This window comes from Crinia signifera, chromosome 5, assembly GCF_055691185.1.
Source record: "Crinia signifera chromosome 5, ASM5569118v1, whole genome shotgun sequence".
In the NCBI taxonomy this organism is placed as follows: Eukaryota; Metazoa; Chordata; class Amphibia; order Anura; family Myobatrachidae; genus Crinia; species Crinia signifera.
In genome coordinates, this window is record NC_139221.1 from 73,136,225 (window position 1) to 73,161,478 (window position 25,254).

General features: G+C 42.4%; 1 protein-coding gene across 2 annotated transcripts in view; it reads left to right on the top strand.

The window, feature by feature from the left end:
* GAREM1 (GRB2 associated regulator of MAPK1 subtype 1) overlaps positions 1-22,778 on the top strand; it is a 122,835-nt gene extending 100,057 nt beyond the window's left edge. For both annotated transcript variants that reach the window (XM_083187461.1, XM_083187462.1), the window contains 3 exons: positions 5,144-6,319; positions 14,416-14,582; positions 20,353-22,778. In XM_083187461.1, coding sequence (XP_083043587.1) covers positions 5,144-6,319; positions 14,416-14,582; positions 20,353-21,259 — 2,250 coding nt within the window. In that variant the 3' untranslated portion in view covers positions 21,260-22,778. The remainder of the gene's footprint in view (positions 1-5,143; positions 6,320-14,415; positions 14,583-20,352) is intronic.
* The last annotated feature ends 2,476 nt before the right edge of the window (positions 22,779-25,254 follow it).

The window sequence follows — 25,254 nt, forward strand, 5'->3', positions numbered from 1 at the left end:
AAAACCATAGGTTTCCAAAATGTACTTTTTTTTCCCTTAAAAAGTACTGGGGCCATGATATGTAACTGGCACTACTGGGGACATGATATGTAACTGGCACTACTGGGGACATGATATGTATCTGGCCCTAAATATGTCCAAAAATATTATTGCTTGCCTCTTAAATTGAGTGCCTGAGATTGAACACACACTGTTTCATGTTTTAAAACCTTGTTTCGTGCACAAATAAAATACACTGCTCAAAAAAATAAAGGGAACACTAACATAACACATCCTAGATCTGAATGAATGAAATACTATGGTACTTATATGTTTGTTGGGCGCCCACTATAGTAAGTACGCTCATACCCCCACTATCCATGTTGGCATGGAGTATTATTATTAAATACTTTGTTCTTTATATAGTTCTATGTGCTGACAACAAAAACACACAAAAATTATCAATGGAAATCAAATTTATTAACCCCTTGAGGTCTGGATTTAGAGTCACACTCAAAATTAAAGTGGAAAAACACACTACAGGCTGATCCAACTTTGATGTAATTTCCTTAAAACAAGTCAAAATGAGGCTCAGTAGTGTGTGTGGCCTCCACGTGCCTGTATGACTTCCCTACAATGCCTGGGCATGCTCCTGATGAGGTGGCGGATGGTCTCCTGAGGGATCTCCTTCCAGACCTGGACTGAAGCATCTGCCAACTCCTGGACAGTCTTTGGTGCAATGTGGCGTTGGTGGATGGAGCGAGACATGATGTCTCAGATGTGCTCAATTGGAATCTGCTCCGGGGAACAGGCGGGCCAGTCCATAGCATCAATGCAGAAACAACCAATCACGCTAAAAGCATGTGAGTATTGCCACTAAAATAATACCGCAATTGTTAGATAGTATAAACTTTACTAGATATAAAATGACACACAATATACAATAAAAAAAATATATATAAAATAGATTGAACCACAGTTAGGTGAAAAAAGCACTGTCACGCCTCAGGGTGGAGCGGGAAGAAAAGTGGGGAAATAGCGGGTGATTTGCTGATTTGGGCCTTTGTGGAGTGTAGTCACAGGTAAGTGCACATTACCAGATGGTGCTTTGTATCTCCATAAAGGTGTGCTCCAACTCCGGAGCTATTTTTTCACCTAACTGTGGTTTAATTGATTTTAAATATATTTTTTATTGTATGTTGTGTGTCATTTTATATCTAGTAAAGTTTATACTAGCTAACAATTGCAGTATTATTTTAGTGTTACACATGCTTTCAGCATGATTGGTTGTTTCTTTTTTGTCTCGGTGGGGACGGACTACAACCCCCCCCCCCCCCCCCCCCTTTATTGAGCAGCTGCCACGTCAGAGATACAACCCCTGTCCTAGCACCTGAATATATTCTAATTGAATCTTTTCATAGCATCAATGACTACGTCTTGCAGGAACTGCTGACACACTCCAGCCACATGAGGTCTAGCATTGTCTTGCATTAGGAGGAACCCAGGGCCAACCGCACCAGCATATGGTCTCACAAGAGGTCTGAGGATCTCATCTCTGTACCTAATGACAGTCAGGCTACCTCTGGCGAGCACATGGAGGGCTGTGCGCCCCCCCCCCCCACACACACACACACACACACCATAAGTGACTTACTGCCAAACCGGTCATGCTATAGGATGTTGCAGGCAGCAGAACGTTCTCCTTGAAATCTCCAGACTCTGTCACGTGCTCAGTGTGACCCTGCTTTCATCTGTGAAGAGCACAGGGCGCCAGTGGCAAATTTGCCAATCTTGGTGTTCTCTGGCAAATGCCAAACGTCCTGCGAAAGCCTCACCTGTGGACGTCGGGCCCTCATAAAACCATCATGAAGTCTGTTTCTGACCGTTTGAGTAGACACATGCACATTTGTGGCCTCGTCAAGGTCATTTTGCAGGGCTCTGACAGTGCTCCTCATTTTCCTCCTTGCGCAAAGGCGGGGGTAGCGGTCCTGCTGCTGGGTTTTTGCCCTCCTACGGCCTCCTCCACGTCTCCTGATGTACTGGCCTGTCTCCTGGTAGCGCCTCCATGCTCTGGACACTACACTGACAGACACAGCAAACAGTGTTGTCTATTCCATTTGCACGACAGCATGCGGAATTGATTGTCAATCAGTGTTGCTTCCTAAGGGGACAGTTTGATTTCACAGAAGTGTGATTTCCCACTGCAGCTAAAAAACGGTAAATTGCAGATTTTCAGAGCAATTTACCGTTTTAAGGCTGCAGTGGGAAAGTGACAGAGTTGAAATACCGTTTAAAGTTAAATGGTATTTCAACCCGTTTTTAAAGCAGAGTCCTACACGTTAAAATAACGTTTAAGAGGCAGTGGGAATGCCTCTTAAACGTTATTTAGCCTCCAGGCAGTCCCAGTGCCTGATGAGACCTAGTAGTTCTCACTTTGTGCATGTGTAATGAGTGCACGTGCATAATAAAGATCCGCTCATTACATATGCGCTTATGTAATGAGCGGCTCATTAGTATGCACGTGCACTCATTACATATACGCAAAGTGAGAACTACTAGGTCTCATCAGGCACTGGGACTGCCTGTACCCCGCATGGACCCTGCATGGACCCCCGCTGCCTCCCCACTGCCCTGCATCCCCGTGCAGGTAGGTACAAGGGGAGGGGAGGTGGGGGCACAGGGCAGGTACGGGGGGGGGGTTAGGCACTCTTTACACTTGGGGGGGGGGGGATTAGGCACTCTTTACACTTGGGGGGGGAAGGATTAGGCACTCTTTACACTGGGGGGGGGGGGTTAGGCACTCTACATTTTACACGGTTCACTGCAATGGGAATGTTACTTAAATGGTATTTAAAACGGTAATCTGCTGCAGTGGGAATGCTAATACCGTTTTAAATACCATTTAAGATTACCAGTACTTTAAACTGGTCTGCAGTGGGAAAGCAGCATAACTTGGAGTTACAGTGTGTTGTTTAAGAGTTCCCATTATTTTTTTGAGCAGTGTATATTTGTGTTTATTTCATGTGTATGATGTTTATACAACATAAATTCGAGATACCTTAATAATCCAATACCCAAAATGCTTCTGGTCCCCGAGCATTTTACCAACCTTTTTTCTATTGACTTTTGTAAACTTTAAGGTGTGAGTATTACTTTTTTATTTTTTTATTATTATTATTATTATTATTATATAAGTATGATATGGAAGTTCTTGTAAAGAATATTCTGCTGAAGATTTTTAAAAAGATGATTTTGCACAGTTAATGGACCGTTACAGAAATATGACCGCAGGCATAGAGAAAATTCTGTAAAAAGGTTTTGTTCCGGCATTCATTGCAACATAATTACAGTGCTTCCTTCTGGCCTCACAACCAGTCATATGCCATAGGCAGCACTATGGTTAGCATTATATGCAGAAACGGTTAAATTAAGAAGTAATTGAAATGAATGGAAGAGGCTTTATACATTGTAAAAGTAGATAAAAACAGACAGTGTGGTTCCCTGTCCATTTCCTTATCTACAGTAGCCTGTGCCGACTGATAAGCAAGCTACTGCGACCAGCGATCATAAGGGGGCTAAAAACAGGAGCACGTACCCGGCGATTTATCGCTGGTGCACACTCCAATCGCTGCCAATATGGTCGTTCAGCGACCATATTGCCAGCGATAAATGCCGTGTGTACGCACTATAGGAAAAAATAAAGCCCCCCTTCTGGTCTTTCAACTCAAGTCCCTTCACTGGGGATCTAGTTGTGAGTGTGAGTCCTTTTTTAGATTACTTGAATTGAATCTCTGATTTAGGGTGAGGAACATTTACTTGTTCTGTGAAGCGCCTTTAATGTCAAATTGCGCATTCATTTAGAGATTGGTTCTGAGCAAACTATTAATATAATCAGACTTTTGAGACCGCAGAAAACTTGCTCTGCATGCTTATTTCTACAGAATCCCATGGGCATTAATCCTTATCTTATTTGAGTATTTATAGCTATATTTTAGTTATGTAACTTTTTTGCTATTCGTACAGTTTGTAAATGCTAGAAATTAAAAAAAAAACACGTTTCCTATTTAAAATAAGTAATTGACGATCACAAGTGACTATTAGGTAATCTTCTGTCTCCGCAAATATGCTCCTCCATCTGTTGGTGTCTCTCATATCCCTCCTACAAGCCCTAAAGATAAATGAGCAGTAAAAAACATTTCAGCATTATCATAAAGTGTTGCATCGGGTCCAATGATCATGCGTTCCACTTTTGATTTACAAGGAATGTCCACTGTGTGAAATGAAAATATTGTGGAAGGCTGAAATGTGTGTGGTATATTATGCCGACATTGAGAATGTCAACACTAGAATGAAAATAAGCATGTTATGTTAACATTGTTTTTCTGGTAATAGAGCCTTACCTAACCGTGTACTGTCTGCATTAAGGCTGTCAACATTCACAATGTCAACAAATTATTTATTACTAGTTTCTTATATAGCGCACACATATTCTGCAGCGCCTTACAGAGTATAGTTGAACATTCACATCAGTCCCTGCCCCAGTGGAGCTTACAATCTATATTCCCTACCACATGTACACGCACACACAGACATTCTAGGGTTCATTTTTTTGTTGAAAGCCAAATAACCTACCAGTATATTTTGGATTGTGGGAGGAAATCAGAGTACACAGAGTAAACACACGCAAGTACGGGGAGAATATACAAACTGTCGCACAGATAGGGCCATGGTGGGAATCGAACCCATGACCTCAGTGCTGTGAGGGAGGCATTAATGCTAACCATTACACCATCCGTACTGCCCATGTCTTGATAAAGGGTGTGCAAGCCATCTTGTACTGTAGTAATGTACATATTGTATAAGGTAATATTGATCTGTGCCACACTATAATCTGTATTCATTCCCAAGGTGCCTGATTAGACATTTTGCATCAAGGCTCAGAAAACATTTAAACATTGTAATAAGATGAAGTAAGAACAAACAATACATTTATGTGTATCCAAATCATTCTTTAGCAAGAGCTCCTTATTACTTGTGGAAATCTACACATTTTATCCGAGACGTTTTATTTTTTCATGATATGTACATTTTATGTGATGCTTATTTCCTATGATTATACCCTGTTGATAGTAACACTTCAAATCTAATTTGTTGTGAATTTCAGGTTGCTTCGGGAGAGTGCAATGAAGACACAGAAGTATATAACATCACGCTGTGTACTGGAGATGAACTCACACTAATGGGCCAAGCTGAAATCCTTTATGCAAAAACATCAAAGGAGAAGTCACGTCTGAATACCATTTTTAAGAAAATTGGAAAATTGAACTCAATCAGCAAGCTGGGGAAAGGCAAAATGCCTTGCCTGATTTGCATGAACCATAGAACTAATGAAAGCATCAGCCTTCCTTTTCAGTGTAAAGGGAGGTTCAGCACACGCAGTCCACTCGAGATCCAAATGCAAGATGGAGAGCACACTATCCGTAACATTGTAGAGAAAACACGACTGCCTGTAAATGTGACCGTACCTAGCCCACCTCCCCGTAACCAGTATGATCTGCATTTTATACGCGAGGGACATCGGTACAAGTTTGTCAACATACAAACCAAGACTGTTGTTGTTTGTTGTGTGCTACGTGCCGGCAAAATCATTCCTATGCATTTTCCATTACATTTAACTGTCCCTAAGTTTAGCCTTCCTGAAACTATAGCAAAAGGAGAAATGTGGCAGGATCCTGTGGTACAGCACTGGTATAACGTATGCCAAGAACAATTTGATATAGAGGAATACTCCCGGGCAGTGAGGGATGTAAAAGTAGACTGGAATGATGAATGCAAAAGCCCTAAAAAGAGTTACTGCTCTGGACATAGCCACATACCCAACTCCCTCAGCTACGCCCGGGATGAGCTGACCCAGTCCTTTCATAGGCTTTCAGTCTGCGTTTATGGAAACAACTTACATGGGAACAGCGAAGTAAACCTCCATGGTTGTCGGGATCTTTGTGGGGACTGGGCTGTGTTCCCACAAGATTCTCCCCAGTACCAAGATTCTGGTGATAGTGGAAGTGACTACTTATTCCCTGAAACTGGTGAGGAACCGGTAAGTCTACCAGCCAATCCAGAGCTTCCTTACGAGGAGCTGTGGTTAGAACTGGGAACTGCAAAGCGAGGAGGACAACCCCTTACCCGTTCACAAAGCGAGAAGAACAAATGTGACTCTTTCCGAGGTTCAATTCATTCCAAGTGTGGCACATCCTCACTCTCTTCTCCTGGATCTCTCATGAAAAGCAATTGTTTAGATGTATCCTTGCCTCCGCCTCCGGTGCCTCCCAAATCAGAAGCTGTGAGTAGTTGTTGCAATTTTGCTTTTTATTTCTCTCTAGAATGCCATATATAGATCATAAAAATGCAGAATTGCTCAGTATTTAACACTGCGGTCAGATGTACTAAGCTTCAAAAAGTGATATAGTGCAGAGTGATGAACTACCAGCCAACCAGCTCCCAACTGCCATGTTCTAAATGCAGCCTGTAGCGTGACAGTTGGGAGTTGATTAGCTGGTAGTTCTTCACTCTCCACCAGATCACTTTTTGAAGCCTAGTACAACTGTCCCATAGTCTTCTGCTTGATCTCTGTGGGGTTTATACAAAGAAGTCAGGTTGTTCAACTCAACAGTTCTGAGCATGTTTAAGCCTGATATTTAAAAGGGCAATGCTTTCAGTAGCTGTGTCTTGCTAGTAAAAGCATTGCCCCTTTTAAAAATCGGGCATAAACACGCTCAGAAGTGTTAAGTCTCACAAAATAAACCCCTTTGTGTTAAAATGTAAAGTGTTAGGAACTTCTAGGTTTGTAAGCAAAAAATCCACGTGCTATTATCTGGTATGCTTAAACTCAGGGGAACAAAGATTTCTTCTTAATATTGTATCTTTAATTTAGGTGACATCCTTTCTCATTTATCTTTGTTGGAAGTATCTGGGGTAATGCTTCTCTTTTTCAAAGGAGCCTGGGCTCATTCTCTGTGAGGTTATCAGTATGACCTGGCCTTTCCCATGGACATGAGGTTGGAAGCACTACCTCTATGCACACTACACAGTATAGGAAATATTTATTTTCTTTCACTGAGCAAATTCCTCTTGGACTCCAATAAATCTGTTACTAGAAAGGTCTTTAACGCCTACTCCATCCTCTTCTCCCTTTATTCATTTTACATTTGATTGTTTTCCCATTGTCTTATTTTATGTGACTCCCATCTTGTGGTGCAGTGGTTGTGGGATAGTACCATTCTTATATCATGGGGGGGCCACCTACCTGCTCATTATAGCCTCTGACACCCCTGACTGTTATAGTGTCATGCCTTCCTTCCTGGGGAGGTCTGGCTGCATAGAGGAGGGCTTTAGCTTAGGGCAGAAAGGAGTATTGTAATATGTAACTTACAAAAATTTTACATCCGTGCTTCCATTTCCAAGGTCAGTAAATGGGAGATACATTGGGGTATATTCAATGTGGCCAGGGAGGGGGTTTATGGCTAGGATGGCTTGTTTTCTGTGAGGATCGCTGAAAACAAGCCATCCTCGCCGTTTAACCCCCTCGCCCTATTCTGTGTTCTGGGGAAATAGACGGCGAGGATTCTCCCGAACGACGAGGTTCACCGCTAATGCAGCAAGCCTGTTTCATATAGCCGCGAGCCTCGCCGTTTTGACGGCCGCACTCGCCATTTCCACCTCACTTTTTAGAAACAGTGAGGTGCAAACGGTGAGTGCAGGGGGTGGGTTGAATACTGAGGGCGGGCTATGACGGCGAGCAATAGGCACTGCTCGCCATCATAGCGCACCTGTTTGGCATTGAATATACCCCCTGGTATGGATACAATCTATAACTGTAGTAGAAACTTTGTAAATAGGATTTGCACTCAGTAAAGCACATGGTAGCAGTTGTAACATTTGCAGTTACTAATATTGCTGTAATTTCCTGATATAAGCCATGATGGAGGGATATTGCAGTACACTGTAGGTCAAGGCATTAGAGTCCAACTGTTTAAAACCTGTTCTGCATTGCATTCAATTTAAGGTATGTAGAAGTTCGGAGGAGAGAGCTCTTTGCATGATGTGTATAGAACAGAATCTGGTGGGTTGTGGCCTGAAATGGATTTTGGTACTGTAGCTATGATATTGGGTGTGTTTGTGAATAGGGATGAGTTGTACGGGGATCTAGATAATTATAAATGTAACACACATAAGCTACAAATTACAGGTAGCACGCACAGATTTATAATGTGTTCTCAAACAGCCTCCCACGCAGATGTCAAGAATCCAAGAGGAATAGTTGGTTGCACATATAATCCAAACACTCACCCCCACATCTGCAATGTATGTCTAGAATGCCATATATAGATCATAAAAATGCAGAATTGCTCAGTATTTAACACTGCGGTCAGATGTACTAAGCTTCAAAAAGTGATATAGTGCAGAGTGATGAACTACCAGCCAACCAGCTCCCAACTGCCATGTTCTAAATGCAGCCTGTAGCGTGACAGTTGGGAGTTGATTAGCTGGTAGTTCTTCACTCTCCACCAGATCACTTTTTGAAGCCTAGTACAACTGTCCCATAGTCTTCTGCTTGATCTCTGTGGGGTTTATACAAAGAAGTCAGGTTGTTCAACTCAACAGTTCTGAGCATGTTTAAGCCTGATATTTAAAAGGGCAATGCTTTCAGTAGCTGTGTCTTGCTAGTAAAAGCATTGCCCCTTTTAAAAATCGGGCATAAACACGCTCAGAAGTGTTAAGTCTCACAAAATAAACCCCTTTGTGTTAAAATGTAAAGTGTTAGGAACTTCTAGGTTTGTAAGCAAAAAATCCACGTGCTATTATCTGGTATGCTTAAACTCAGGGGAACAAAGATTTCTTCTTAATATTGTATCTTTAATTTAGGTGACATCCTTTCTCATTTATCTTTGTTGGAAGTATCTGGGGTAATGCTTCTCTTTTTCAAAGGAGCCTGGGCTCATTCTCTGTGAGGTTATCAGTATGACCTGGCCTTTCCCATGGACATGAGGTTGGAAGCACTACCTCTATGCACACTACACAGTATAGGAAATATTTATTTTCTTTCACTGAGCAAATTCCTCTTGGACTCCAATAAATCTGTTACTAGAAAGGTCTTTAACGCCTACTCCATCCTCTTCTCCCTTTATTCATTTTACATTTGATTGTTTTCCCATTGTCTTATTTTATGTGACTCCCATCTTGTGGTGCAGTGGTTGTGGGATAGTACCATTCTTATATCATGGGGGGGCCACCTACCTGCTCATTATAGCCTCTGACACCCCTGACTGTTATAGTGTCATGCCTTCCTTCCTGGGGAGGTCTGGCTGCATAGAGGAGGGCTTTAGCTTAGGGCAGAAAGGAGTATTGTAATATGTAACTTACAAAAATTTTACATCCGTGCTTCCATTTCCAAGGTCAGTAAATGGGAGATACATTGGGGTATATTCAATGTGGCCAGGGAGGGGGTTTATGGCTAGGATGGCTTGTTTTCTGTGAGGATCGCTGAAAACAAGCCATCCTCGCCGTTTAACCCCCTCGCCCTATTCTGTGTTCTGGGGAAATAGACGGCGAGGATTCTCCCGAACGACGAGGTTCACCGCTAATGCAGCAAGCCTGTTTCATATAGCCGCGAGCCTCGCCGTTTTGACGGCCGCACTCGCCATTTCCACCTCACTTTTTAGAAACAGTGAGGTGCAAACGGTGAGTGCAGGGGGTGGGTTGAATACTGAGGGCGGGCTATGACGGCGAGCAATAGGCACTGCTCGCCATCATAGCGCACCTGTTTGGCATTGAATATACCCCCTGGTATGGATACAATCTATAACTGTAGTAGAAACTTTGTAAATAGGATTTGCACTCAGTAAAGCACATGGTAGCAGTTGTAACATTTGCAGTTACTAATATTGCTGTAATTTCCTGATATAAGCCATGATGGAGGGATATTGCAGTACACTGTAGGTCAAGGCATTAGAGTCCAACTGTTTAAAACCTGTTCTGCATTGCATTCAATTTAAGGTATGTAGAAGTTCGGAGGAGAGAGCTCTTTGCATGATGTGTATAGAACAGAATCTGGTGGGTTGTGGCCTGAAATGGATTTTGGTACTGTAGCTATGATATTGGGTGTGTTTGTGAATAGGGATGAGTTGTACGGGGATCTAGATAATTATAAATGTAACACACATAAGCTACAAATTACAGGTAGCACGCACAGATTTATAATGTGTTCTCAAACAGCCTCCCACGCAGATGTCAAGAATCCAAGAGGAATAGTTGGTTGCACATATAATCCAAACACTCACCCCCACATCTGCAATGTATGTCTTGGATGTAGGGGAAAGGAAAAGATGTGCTCATGGTACAGAGCCTCCGACGTGACCCCTTCAACTTGGCACAAAATGCTCTGATCCTTCCTGCTTTTCATTTCTTAAGCCTGGGCGTCTGCAATAGGAAGATAAGTGTATAGTGCAGGAGCAGAACATTTTGTACTAGATGGAAGGGGTCCTATTGGAAGGATAGATTGTGGAGAGCAGCTATGTGGCAACCAGGGTGTTGAGGATCACAGCGTCGACAGAAATTGGGTCTAGGTGGACATGGGGAAAAAGTTGACTCAGGAAAAAGCTCAACACGTGAAATCATTTTTACATACTGTATTTTTGGGTGCAAGTTGAGTATTTAAGATTGACTTGTTGACTGATTATATTTTTACTGTAGATCTAGCAATCGGATACCATGACTCAGACCTTAGTTGCCAGAGTGCTTACAGTACTTCAATGTCTTCTAAACCCAATTCTGAGCTTCCGATAGGTCAGGTGAAACATACTGTAGTGTTACTAAACTTGTATACATTTCCAAGACCAATGTTGCTTACTATTCATTCCATGAACTGTTAGTCCTACTTTGGAAAATTAGGGGGGTATCCAATTAGCCCCAATTCATTTTTGATTGATATAAACATCATAATATCGCACTTTATTATTATGGTATTAAAATTAGAAGCCATTTTTACTGTGCGAACATTGACCACGTGACCGCACAAAAACACACGTGATCTTGAATAAGTTCTCAATCCCATATGTTATCTTGCCTCCAGTGGCTGCTTATCGAGGATTTTGCTTTCCATGTTTGAGATACGCGAAGCATAATTCTCGATAAGTGCTGGTAACTGGGCATAAGGAGGCTGGCACCTGGGCTAATTGTATATCTTCTAGAAAACTTATTAGCAGCAGCAAACTACAGCTGCTTACAGGATATACCACTTAATGTCTCACTTTACATATTTAAATGACCGTTTGCATAAATAATACAGCGGCACTTAGAAGATGTAATGATATGTGTAAACAATCTCCTTAATTCATAGCAATCAACACTGGCTATATTAAATTAGTTTTTAATGTACAGTTGATAATGAATATATTGTTTTTCAATTTTGTGTTTTTAAGGACAAAAAAAAAATGTATTCAACAAATGCAACTTCACCGGTATATCAATAAGCTCATTTGTAATGCAGTGGAACCTGTCTGAACAACACTTAATACATAAAGAACTTTGAAATGATGCCAAGAATGACATTTCTCAAGAGTATAATTGCTGCCTTAGAGAGGGGACCTACTGTGGGCTAGTCTCTACTTGGAGTCACACCCATTACATAATGCACAGAAAACTGCGTTGTCATGCATTCTGGTGGCCAGCATTAATTAAACGGAACTGGAGAGTAGTACAAGCCATTGATTTAATTTGGGATGCATGCCTTATTAGAGCATAATATGCAGACAATACGGGGGGATTAAATGGAAGGAAGCATAAATATAGAGTAAAAATAGAAAAAAAAAAATGCTTCAGGTGACGCCACCACACGGGTCCCGTGAAGAAGACACCGCTGCCTCACAAGCCCCCGAAGCAAAAGCCGGAGTTTGCGGTGATGTCACCTGAAGCAGCTGCTACAAGCCGAGACCACTGATCGGCTAACACGCCGCAGTGAGACGCCTGCTGTTCACCTCCATCGGAACTCTCTCAATATCGCTCTAAGAAGAGCTGTAACATTTGCTGCACATTTATTTTAATTTTATTATATATATTTTTGATTTTCTATTTATATTTATTTTATTCATTTATTTATTTAGATTTTTATTTTTACTCTATCTTTATGATTCCTTCCAGTTAATCCCATACTGCATCCCCCCCACCCCTGTATTGTCCTTCACCCCTCAATCTATCCTCTTTACTGGGCAGCTCAAACATTCAGCGCAATTTCGTTTTTGGGACGTCGTCCCTTATCCTCTTGCTAAAGGACAGGTTTACTCAAAATTAAACCTTAACTTTACAAATTATATAGAGAAATGCAATAAACTGTGAGGGCTATTTCACACGCTCCGGCTCCTGCCGGGCAGCGAAAACCCGTGCGGCCAGAAAGCCGTGCAGCACACAGTAATTTATCATCGAGGGGATGGCCACAGCCCGGCAGCCGTCCCTTCCAGTGGCGGGATCCGGCTGCAACCGTGCGGCCGGACCGTGGCCGTCCCGTGTAAATGGACACAATAGTGTCCATTCACAACTAATGTGTGCGGCACGGATCCCTGGCCGTGCGGGATTTCGCCGTCCGGCATGAGCCGGACTGTGTGAAACCGGCCTGAGGCTAGTTTTTTGTTATGTGTTTTATTTTTTTGTTACAGTACTTGTTTCGGCCATGTCTAACATAAAGTCTTATAATGCTGTAGTCCAATAATGTACACATAGTTTGCTTCCCTGTAAACCTTAATCAGATAAACCAGGGGTCAGGGAACTTTTTACCTTTTACCCAAAAATATATTTAGATATGACAATGTTACCCCCTTGATTTGAAAGTAAGGAAATCTTATAATTGTACACACTGTACCCCCAGAAACTGATGCTGCTAGTATGGTTACATGAGGTGCAAGCAAGTGGGAGGTGGCTTGATAGCAGGATGTAAGCAGGCACTGGGTCGGAGAAGCAGCCTCAGGACTAGTTTATGCAGCGGAAGGGTACACTTTGATGAATAGGTGAGTTTTCAGTGCCCGTTAGAAGCTTTGCAAGGTCGGGGAGAGTCTAATGAAGCGAGGGAGTGCATTCCACTGAAGGGGTGCAGCACAGGCAAAGTCCTGAACTCTAGCATGGGAAGCGGTGATCAGGGTGGAGGAGAGACGACAGTCATTGGCCGACTGTAGAGGGTGGGAGGGAGTATGAATGGTGATGAGGTTAGAGATATATGGAGCAATGGAATTAAAGATGGCCCTGTATGTGAGGGTGAGGTGTTTGAAGAGGATTCTGTAGGGGAATGGGAGCAAGTGCAGATTTTGTTGAAGGGGAGTGGCAGAAGTAGAGCGTCGGGAGCGGAAGATAAGCCTGGCTGCAGAGTTGAGGACAGATTGGAGAGGAGCCAGTTGGGATCGAGCGAGGCCGGTGAAGAGAACATTGCAGTAGTCAAGCCGTGAGATGACCCATGAGTGGATGATAAGCTTAGTTGCACTCAGTGAGAGAAAAGGCCTGATGCGAGCAATGTTGCGGAACTGGAACCGGAACCGACAATGGCTGTCAGGCTGTGTGGGGTATAGCCACTGATAATGTGACGTCCAGGCAATTATTAGTGTCAGTATTACAAGATGATATAGTTACAGTCTGTGCATATTTTTTCCCTAGACTAGAGAAGGGTATACCTTGACAGGAGCCTATAACCAGGCAAAGAAACTTGGTGCCGCAGCAGCAGTACAGACTGCGCACTGCCCAGATGGCGCAGCAACTAGTCCTCTCTACTGAAGAAGCGGGCAGACTTGGAGGCGGGGCCTGGGGCATCACGCAGGGAAGCATGTTATACACAAAGGCCTGACACCCTCCACTGCGTCTGGTCCTTGTACACTACAGTCCTGTCACACACACAGCTGGGCATGAAATATATACAATCTATATATAGATTCTATATGCAATGAAATGAAATTCCTGGGGGTAATGGACGGTCGCGCTGCTAAGACACAGCCGGGCATGTATATAGAGTTTTATATCCATTACCCCCAGGAATTTCATTTATTACCCCATTTGGGGTAATTTTGCTCCTGTTCCCTGACCACGGAGATAAACTCTCCAAACGATTATCCAACCAGCAAAATGTGAGTTACAAAGTATTTAAGGCTGAATAAAGACTTGCGTCCATCCAGTTCAACCTTGGTGTATTAGCTTCATCCCTTGTTATACGTAGTGTATACTGATATATTTAAGGACAGATTTTGATTATTGCTTGTACCCCTGTATGTTTTTAACCAATAGATGTTTGTCCAACCGTATTTTAAACGTGTGTATCTATAGAGTCCAGGATGCTAAGCAGAACAATAAACAAATTCAAAACTTTTTTCTTTACCAAAAAAAACCCCCATGTTTTTTCCTATTTAGGTAAAAGAAGAATGTCGACTTTTGAATGCCCCACCTGTGCCTCCACGAAGTTCCAAACCATCATCCCCCACCCCATCTGTTCCACCGCCAACAGGAAAACTAGCACAGCAGCAAACCCGCTCTCCCAGTCCTACGCTTTCCTACTATTCCTCAGGGCTGCACAGCATGTAAGTACTGCTAGGCTCTGTAAACAGGATCTTTTTTCAGAGTTCAGTGGAACTGCTGAGATCGGCATTATAATGTAAAACTCAGCCAAAAAAACAGACTGTAGGTGAATTCTAGTCGTCCTTTGAAGCCATTGGGTTTGCATTAAATGTAACATTAGTAAAGCAACATAATAGGGACTGAGAGATTCATTTTGCCCACTGGCAAACCTTTAAATGACATTATTAGGTCACAAGAATGTGAGAAAGGTCCATAGCTTGAAGAGATTTGTCATTGTGTAAGGATTTTTATCTGCTTATGATTCACCAGTATATACAAGCTGCGTATCAGACATGAAGCATGTATCTAGCTGGGATTTTATTATACTTGTGTACACCAGAGCAGTACAGCTGCAGACCTCAGAAGTTTCTAACCAGCCTTGTTATTGGCTGGTCAGTCACCTGTCAGTTATTCACTGTAGTTTGGCAAATTGATTGCAGCACCTGCGACTGATTCGTCAGAACAGTCTGATTGGTTACTGGATCTCAAAAACTTTAAAGTGAAACAACCTGTTTTGAATATTCTAAGCCAGATGTAGTCATGTTCAAAGAAGGTTTGGGCAATTAAATATACTTCTGATCCTGTGTTTTATGTTGCCTACACACGGGGCGATTTAGGGGCATTTTCGAAGCAATCTCAGTAGATTGCTTCGAAAATGCCACTACAGCGCTCTGTGTTTAGGGGCCATAGGGATGCACTGTCCCGTGCGGCACTATAGCCTTGTGATTAATGTACAGCATGCTGGATATTAATTGGTATGGGCCAGTGTTGTGACCTGAGAACACTGCCCCTGACAGATTGCTCAGCGCTGTGTGCTAAGTGATCTGGCTAAGTGATCTAGCATCAGCAAATCTCTACGTGTGTAGGCCCCTTAAGTGTTTGTTTTTTTCATGGACACATTAAAGTGTGTAAACAAAAGGCTATTTAGCTTTCATTCCTTATTAAGAATGGCTGTTATTATATTCTTTGTCACTTAATGTGGAGCTGTGGTTCTGGTGGTAGGCTATAAATAGATCTACAAATTCTATTGAGAACCCAGTAGTGTAGCAAGAATAGGAATGTCTGCTATGGGAAAATAGCTGTCTGGCAGAACTTTCAGGAATACACTGGAATTTTGGGCCAGTGCATCCAAATCCGTAAAGGTGGTAATCGGAGACTTTTTAGAATAACCGAGCTAGTGTTCAATCTGAAATCGACATTTTGGGGATCAACTCCCCAATCCGAAGCAAGCAATTCCCAGTGCAGTAAGCCCTGAGTGTGGGGTCTCTGTTGTTGTTGTTATATATTCTGCAAAGATATAGATCTCCTCTTATGCTGAGCTAATAATATGTCCATGGAAAGGCTCTTACCATTGGTGTTTTGCTCATAGAATGTTAACTGCTAATGAATCACATTGGTTGCAGTGAGCCCAAATCCACTTGTACTGTAATTTGGGTATAACTGGACCTCTCCCCTTGTCTACAAGTATCACTGCATGTTCATTTTGATCAAACAGATGTCTCCAAACATGACTGTAACTGGCCAGGATCATTCCACGTGACTCACATTACATTCCATGTTTATGTTGTTTAAATGCACTACAGACAGTGCTATTTTTCAGCAGGAACCAGCAGGAACTCAGTTCTTGAACCTCTAATTTAATATGACATCATCAGGAACTATAAATGTACTTTCCATAAGATAAGTTTTATTTTACAGTCCCCTGTGAGTGCCTTTGTTTCTAAATAAAATATACATATATCTCTCCCTCCCTCTCTTTATTATATATATTGTTTTTTATTTAATTGATCCACCCCCAGACCTGGAGTTCCTGGACCTATATTTCCAGAAAAATAGTACTGACTACAGACAAAATGTAATCTGAAATCCAACATGTTATAAATATGACAATATATTTATTTATTAAAGGTGTCCATACATGGGACAATTATTGTATACAATTTGGACTAGATCGCATCGCATCTCGTCGCATAGGTTTTGCAATGCAATGAGATGAGATCTAGTACAAAAAGTGTGCAGCACATACTGTCTGAGCTGTGCGATGAGATGTGTGATGGGAGCATGCATCTCATCACACTCAGCAATTGTACCATGTATGGGCACCTTAAGTTATTTATATATTCTGCAGCGCTTTACAGAGAATAGTTGAACATTCACATCAGTCCCTGCCCCAGTGGAGCTTACAATCTATATTCCCTACCACATGTACACACACACACAGACATTCTAGGGTTAATTTTGTTGGGAGCCAATTAGCATACCAGTATATTTTTGGATTGTGGGAGGAAACCGTAGTACCTGGAGAAAACACACGTAAGCATGGGGAGAATATACAAACTCCACACAGTTAGGGCCATGGGGGGAATCAAACCCACGACCTCAGCGCTGTCTGGCAGTAATGCTAACCATTACACCGTCTGTGCTGCCCTGGGGTAGTATATATGGGGAAGTTGTCTTAATGATTATTAGCAGATAAAAATGTGCAATCTTAGTTACATTATATTGCTTACATGCATTAATCATGCTACAACAGAATGGTTATAGGAGGGGCCATAAATATTTATTTAAGTTTGAACTTAGAAGACCCTAAACTTAAAATTGGCACACAAAAAAAAAATGTATGTTAACCAAACTATACTTAAAATCAATTTCGACATCTACTTCAACATCTTCTGTATAACAATAAGTGTTTACACACATGGGAAGTCGATAAGCTATATATATCTATAGTCAATTATCACACACGATCCAGTCATATAGCAACATAAATAAGCTAAAGTGTTAGCAGTTATGGGAAAATGTATTTACATGTATTGCGTCCTAAATTACATAGAATGATCCAATAGTATTATTTACAGTAGGTAAAAAGTAACACACTTAACCCTGTTACATACTCTGCGGGGCGCGGTTGTAGGCCTGTAGCTGTATGCATCATCCTAACATGGTGGATTTCTGCTAAGAAGTACTGAGCGGCTCAGGCGAGCCGGTAGGAATGGGTTAAACTCTACAGGTTCTTTCAAAGCGCAGTACATGACAAACAATATTTACTTAGACAAATACCGTATATACTCGAGTATAAGTCGACCCGAATATAAGCCGAGGCACCTAATTTTACAACAAAAAACTGGGAAAACTTATTGACTCAAGTGGGACCCTCACTCGAGTATAAGCCGAGGGGGCCTTTTCAGCATAAAAAATATTCCGAAAAAGTAGGTTTATACTCGAGTATATATGGTACATATTGTTGGGAGTGTGTAATGCTGCTTTAAGTCTTAGTGCATTATTAATCATTTTATCTTAGCACAAATTAAATATATGGTGACCACTGATACATTATGATATAGACAAACGAGTGTGGTCAGCAAGTGGTAATGGAATGTTGTGTTTATTTCCAGCTACTCCGCAAGAGAACTGTACTTAAGTTACTGTTACTACATTATCCTTTTGCTTCACGGTCCTTTATTAATATCTAAGTTTTGGAAATATTGTAACTATTTGTATATAAAAATATTGCAGCAAAGAAAATGTTAATGTTGTATAGCTTCAGCTGTTTGGAGATTGAAACTTTTTTTAAGACTTTAGTTTAGAAAGGATATTACATTTGGGCCATACACACGGGGAGATTTGTGCTTCATTTATCACTTAGAAATTAAGCACAAATTGCTCAGTGTTTATGCCTCATAGCGATGGCGATACGCGGCTACCGCTGGTCTAGATCATTCAAGCATGCAGTATATATATAGTCAGATTGCTTAGCAAGAGTCTACAAATCACCCGTGTTTTAAGAAGTGATCTACGTGCACCCTCCTGTACTACCCGCCCATTATTTAAAAAAAAATGGGTACTTGTTTCCTAGCACGGCCACACCGATTTACATCGGGGTGGTCGTGTCGGAAAAATTGCATCGATCGCATCGCATGCGATGCGATCGACGCGACCGACCCGATTTTTTGATTGAATGAAATGTAAATCGGGTCCCTGGGACCCGATTTTACATTGGATTCAATGTAAAATATTCCCAACCCCCCCAAATTTAACGGCGTAAACCCCACCCCACGATAGACGCCAACCCGAAGCGTGGCGAGCGCAGCGAGCCCGCGAGGGGCGGCAGTGCGCGTCCTCCGACCTTTTCATTCCCCTACTATCCACGTCGGCGTGGAGTTGAGAATAGAATAGTGTGGCGAGCGCAGCGAGCCCGAAGCATGGCGAGCTTCGGGCTCGGTGCGCTCGCCACACTATTCTATTCTCAACTCCACGCCGACGTGGATAGTAGGGGAATGAAAAGGTCAGAGGACGCGCACCGCCGCCCCTCGCGGGCTCGCTGCGCTCGCCACGCTTCGGGTTGGCGTCTATCGTGGGGTGACGACGGGGACATCTATAATGTGAAATGGGTCATATTGGCCCATTTCACATTTTTCACATTTTCTCAAGATTTCAATGTTAAAAAATATTTTAACATTGAAGCCTATGGAAAAATCGGGGGCATCGCGTCGGTCGCGTCGGGACCAATGTTAATGGTCCCGACCGACGCGATGCCCCCGATATTTTACCTTTACCGACCCTCACCTCACGATTTCAATGTTAAAATATTTTTTAACATTGAAGCCTATGTAAAAATCGGGGGCATCGCGTCGGTCGCGTCGGGACCAATGTTAATGGTCCCGACCGACGCGATGCCCCCGATATTGTGCCTTAGCCGGCAAAATGGACCTGATTTCAAAGGAAATCGGGTCCATCGTGTGGATCGTGTACCTTAACTTAAAGGTACACGATCCACAAGATTGTGGCCGTGCTAGGAAACAAGTACCAAAAAATGTAAGCACAAATCTCCTATACTTGCCCAGCACAAAGCTCTTGTGTAAATCTATGCGTATATGGCAGATCTAGACGGTGGGAAATCTCACACACTAAATTGCTAGAGTTAAGGCCCCATACATGGTGCAATAGCACCATGCAATGCGATGCGATGCGCTCTCCGGCGGGCATCGCATCGCACTGTACAAAAAGTATGTGCTGCACATGCGTTGAAATGCGATGTGATCCAGCCCATAATGGGTGTGATCATCGCACAGTGTATGGGCACCTTTAGAACACATCTCTTGCTCAAATCTCCCTTTGTGTATGCCCCACAAGACATCTCTATCAATCCTGGGAAAAGGGCCATGTTATCTGGAAAAGTAAACTATGTATTGTTAGCTGTTTCAGTGTATATGAAAATTACGGTAGTAAAACTAATGTACATGATTATATACTGTATATTTGAGATTTACACCTGTTCCTGTATTCTGATTGGTGGATAACCTTTGCCACCCACAAATCTGTGTACGTCTACAGCCAAACACTGCATAGCTGTGGCTGAGAAGCAGACAGAGGCCACTCTGATACACAATCAGAGGTTGGAACCTTTGTCTGCCTCTAAGCTGCCAGATTTCCCCAGACACATCCAAGTAGTGGCAACAGTCTTATCCCCATTCCTCATAACCACCACCACTAAACCACGTCCCTGGATCCACCCCTGGACCATACACATTTTTATCATCTGTTTTAACATTTTAACACAAAACATAACTTGTGTTTGTGACTGTTATTACTACCGCTGTTATCCAAAAAGGTAACTTGTATTAAGTACCCCAAGTATTTCAGTGAGATACATCGTAACATTAGGGGCTAATAGAAATATATATTTGCTTAAACTGTACTGGTTTAATTTGATTTCAATTTGCTTTTTTCTAGAGGTGTCACAGAGAAAGAAGTTGCCAAATCATCAGACAGTACCCAGGTTTCATGCTATCCCTGCAACTGGATAAAAAATGGGTCAAGTGATGTTGAGAGCAAGCTATCTTGTGGGACTGCAACACCGGAGATCCTTCCTTCACGGCTCTCCTGGCCAAACCGCTACTGTGGTGGGGCTGAAGGTATGAACCCGAACGACTTGCTTGTGGACCAGTGCCGAAGTTATTACAGCTACCCTCGACAAAAGACCCCAGCCACACCAAAGAAAAATTTTCCAGCTCCATTTGACTTCTGCGGCAGTGATTCTTTGACCGGGTGTACGCAAGGCACGCTAAATGAATTCAGTGTCTCTGAAGGCTGCCCGAAGTCTGCAAGTTACTCACTGGAAAGCTCTGCCGAGAAAATCATACCCGACAACAGCAGTAAGCAAAGTATGTCATGTCCTGCATTACCCCCACGGGCACCCAAGTCCAGCGAGGTCATCACGGTGCTAGAACCACTCCCTCTGTCTATGAAAATAGACGGTGCAGAGGAAGAGCCACAGACTTGTTCTCCAGATATCACAGATGAACATTATTTGTCCAAAAAGGGCATGCAGGACATTTTCTCTATTTCATACCCATTCTCCTCCCCCCTACACATGCAGCTAGCACCAAGGTCATGTGGGGACGGCTCCCCGTGGCAGCCCCCGTCGGATCTTTCAGGTTTATCCATGGAGGAAGTATCCAAATCCTTGCGATTCATTGGTTTGTCAGAAGATGTCGTGTCTTTCTTTGTCTCGGAAAAGATTGATGGGAATTTACTCGTCCAGCTCACAGAGGAGATACTTTCAGAGGACTTCAAGCTAAGCAAACTGCAGGTTAAAAAGATATTGCAATTTATTAACGGTTGGAGACCCAAAATGTAGAGAGGAAAGTGTTAGAAAAGGGACTGTACAGACTGCGGAAGCACTTGGCGGAAGTGGCCACATTAGTACAATCTGAAATTGTTATTTTGCACTAAGAGAATAATCTTGGCTGTATATACTGTAGTCCTACAAAAGAAGAAATTCTTACTATGCAGTGAAAGGTACGAGTTGTAGTTGTATCACTTAGTACTGTATGTCAATGCAAATACGTATGAGAACTCTCACAGTGTGCCTTGGGCATCACTGACCACTGAGCAGCTGCTACTAATTATTTTAAAAATATTAAAGGGAATTTTAGTTTATAAGCTTCATGTGTAAAGATGTAATATATTTAGTAGCCAAAGCTTGAACATAATGTCGTTATCTCCTATCTGAATAAAGTTACACATATTGACACAGTGCATTTCCCTTCTTAGGAATCCATGAAAGAGCACTTATAGTTGTTCCCAACACACTTGTATGGAAATATATTTCCAGTCCATGGGATTATAAAATAACATCCCAAAAGAGTCTGATTTCAATCATTAAAAAGCTAGCACAAGCCTTGTACACTAACGCTCACGTTACTAGGTGGTGATATGTATCCTTTATGGAGGAAAGTGCTTGATCAATAAAACATATGGAATATTGCATTTTTTCTCCAGCTACCATCTGGTCCGTTGAGAAATTAAATATTTTAGAGAAATAGACTTCTGGCATTTGCTATTGATATTTTTGGATTTTTCCATTGAACTGAAGGCGATCGATGTAACCTTGAGATGTGGTGTTAGTGTTTATGCAACTAGCCTGCCTTATTGAGGGGTATTCAATGCCCTGACGGCGAGGTATCAACACATAAAAGTGCCGGTATCTCGCCGTATTCAATGAATCTTTGCCTGTTCCCTGAGGCAACATGGAAGCGGTGGGTGTGGCCATTAAAATGGCGAGGCTTGTCACAAAATGTAGCGGACTCGTTGCATTTGCGGTGAACCTCGCCCCATCATTGAACACGGCGAGGGAGTTTCACGGCGAAAATAGCTTATTTTCAGCAAGGAAAGGCCATCCTCGCTGTTCAAACCCCTTTGCCAGCGGCATTGTATACCGCTCATGGCCTGCTACATAGGTTCTACCCTCTTGTTACCGACCAATGTTTGTAGCGGTCTAACCCACCTCCAACTCCTACAGTTGGGTGTAGAGATTATTCATGTGTGTGTTTATTTCCAGGCTAAGGTGTTACACTTGAAACTTTGCTTTAGATTGGTCCCAATGAAGGATGGCTGTATTTTATATAGATGGTTTTACTTTCCAACCTGTACAATTTCTGAAGGATTAGCCCTAAATGGTGACGTTTTTAAAGTGAAGCTTCTTTTAAATCCTGTTGTTGTTTTTTTCTGAATAAAATGTAATATGTAAAGCCCAGAACAAAACCACTGCTTGAGACATAGGTAACTCAACTTGTGGTAAAGCTATAGACATTCATAGACCTTGTATGTTTTGTGTATATAAATAATGTATAATATATAAACTTATTTTCACTCAGCATGTGTGTCATCATTTTCTTGAAACCAAAACGTGTCTTAGCTGAAATGGATAAATCGGCACAATATAGCATGTGGAGCATATGTATCAATGATTGGTGAAGTAAAGCACCCGCCAATCATAGTGCTCATTTGAGCACTATGCACCTTTCAGAATATGTGCAGTTCCTCTTTCCTGCCTGTGGTGTCGCTCTCTGCTCTGCTGCTTCTAGCGTGTTACAGTCCACAAAGGAAAAATGAACTCCACTGGTTGTGACATGTGCAGAGGGCTAGGGTGGGGATAGACTCACTAGGTCGGGCCCATTTAGGTTGAAATGCATTGTGTCGACCACTGAAGGTCAACAGGGCTTAGGGCGACACCCGATATAGATCGACATGGCTAAGGTAGACAGGGTTGAAAGGTCGACATGAGTATTAGGTGGACAATGGGAAGGTCGACATGAGTTGGTCACTTTTATTTGAGCCGACATGTGCCGACAGGCGGTATTTAATGCCCTACCATCCAATACGGCGTGATGGGAGAATAAAAGTGTGCCGATGGGGCAATCTCCAAATAATGTTCAAGTGTATAAAGTTCTGTTGGCTATATACTGTATGTACATAACAATAAATGCAAAATAGTAGTATAATGCAGTCATCATCGAACTACCATCTTTAACGACAGATCTGCAGGCTCCCTACCAAGATGTTACCTTGATGGTACCAATGTTTCTTTGGGTAGATTCTTTGTGCAGAACACGTGGGCACCTGTAAATGCCATCATTTTATTGTTTTCCTTTCACATTTGAATCAATGTATTTGGATCGATTTGTTCAAAAATGAATAATGAAATTATCTGTTTGTGGTAAAACCCAGAGGCATATATATATATATAGCTAGCTAGAAATTGAAGGAGGGCACTCACCATTTTGTATAGTAAAAAAACGTACAAATGTATTAAAGCATCATGACATTAGGGGTAAGATTTAATAGGATGAGAGATTCAGAAAGTGAGAGATTTGGGAAGAAATCTCCAGTTTTTTTAAAAGCAGCAATCATTTACACTACAAAACCAGTTTGATTTTGATGTGTAAATGATTGCCGCTTTAAAAAAAACTGGAGATGTCTCACCAAATCTCTAATTTTCTGAATCTCTCATCCCATTAAATCTCATCCAAGGTATCCGTTAACGTTTTGGTCTGCATCTCAGACCTTTCTCAAGACATCAGGCCATCAACAATTGAGATCCTACTCCATCAGGTGTCTGGGCTGCAGACCAAAACGTTGACGTATACCTAATGCATACCTCCCAACAGTTCAGATTTTATCGGGACAGTCCCGATTGTCAGGGCCTGTCCCGCTGTCCCACCCGCAGGCGGCAATGTCCCGCAGTGAGGGGGGGCTGTTGGGAGTCCCCCCCGTCAGATGCTAAGCAGCGGGGAATAAACGCTGTGCGCATGCGCACAGCGTCTATTCCCGCAGCCAGGGGGCTGGGGGCATGGCTAGAGGCTCACAGAGCCTCTGGGTCATGCCCCCATAGCGGCAAAATGGGGGCGTGGCCTCGCGGGAGAGCCGCTGGTATAGGCCACGCCCCCGAAAATTTCAGCGCGCCTGCGGCGCGCAGCAGCATCGTCCCGCCTGCTGACCGCCCATGGTTGGGAGGTATGCTAATGTCATGATACTTTAATACATTTGTACATTTTTTTACTCTACAAAATGGTGAGTGCCCTCCTTCAATTTCTATTTTTGGTTTTTGACCTTGGAGCGGAGCACAATCTGGATGTATAACTGAGAATTGTGTGCGGATGACCTGTTTCTAGATAGATAGATAGATTACCTGTTTCTAGACAAGTAAATATATTAATAAAACACAATACAAAAATAATACTGTAGTATATCAGTGACACTATTGGTCAAAAGCCTGAATTCTGATGTTCTGTGCAACAATTAATATAAATTGTTTGTCCTCACATAAGGATAATCCCAATGTTGCACTGTACTGGAGTTAATAATAGCGCAAATGTTCAAGTGGGATACACTTATAATACACGTGCTTTTGATGCCGGCTGCGGAATCCCAACTGCCGTCAGAACACCAGTGCTGGAACTTCGAAATGGAAACCTACAAGAGTTTCCTGAAAACTCACCTCTTCAGGCAAGCTTATCAAATTCCAGAACCAGTCACTTAACCTTCATATAACGTTCCTATCTAATCACATCCCAACTGTACAGTCCACACATATCCACTCTTTTATTCACACTTTCCATCCTGACCCCTGGCTAAACTGCAGGGTAATCATATCATAAAGCACAACTGGAACCTTTATATTCTGGTGGAATTAATGCAATAAAGAATATCTATCCTTGTGTATCAATGCCTATTTCCCTATAGATTGTAAGCTTGTGAGCAGGGCCCTCATACCTTTGACTGTCTGTAAATACCCAGTTTGTTAGATCACTGTCTCCTATTGTAAAATGCAACGGAATCTGCTGCGCTATA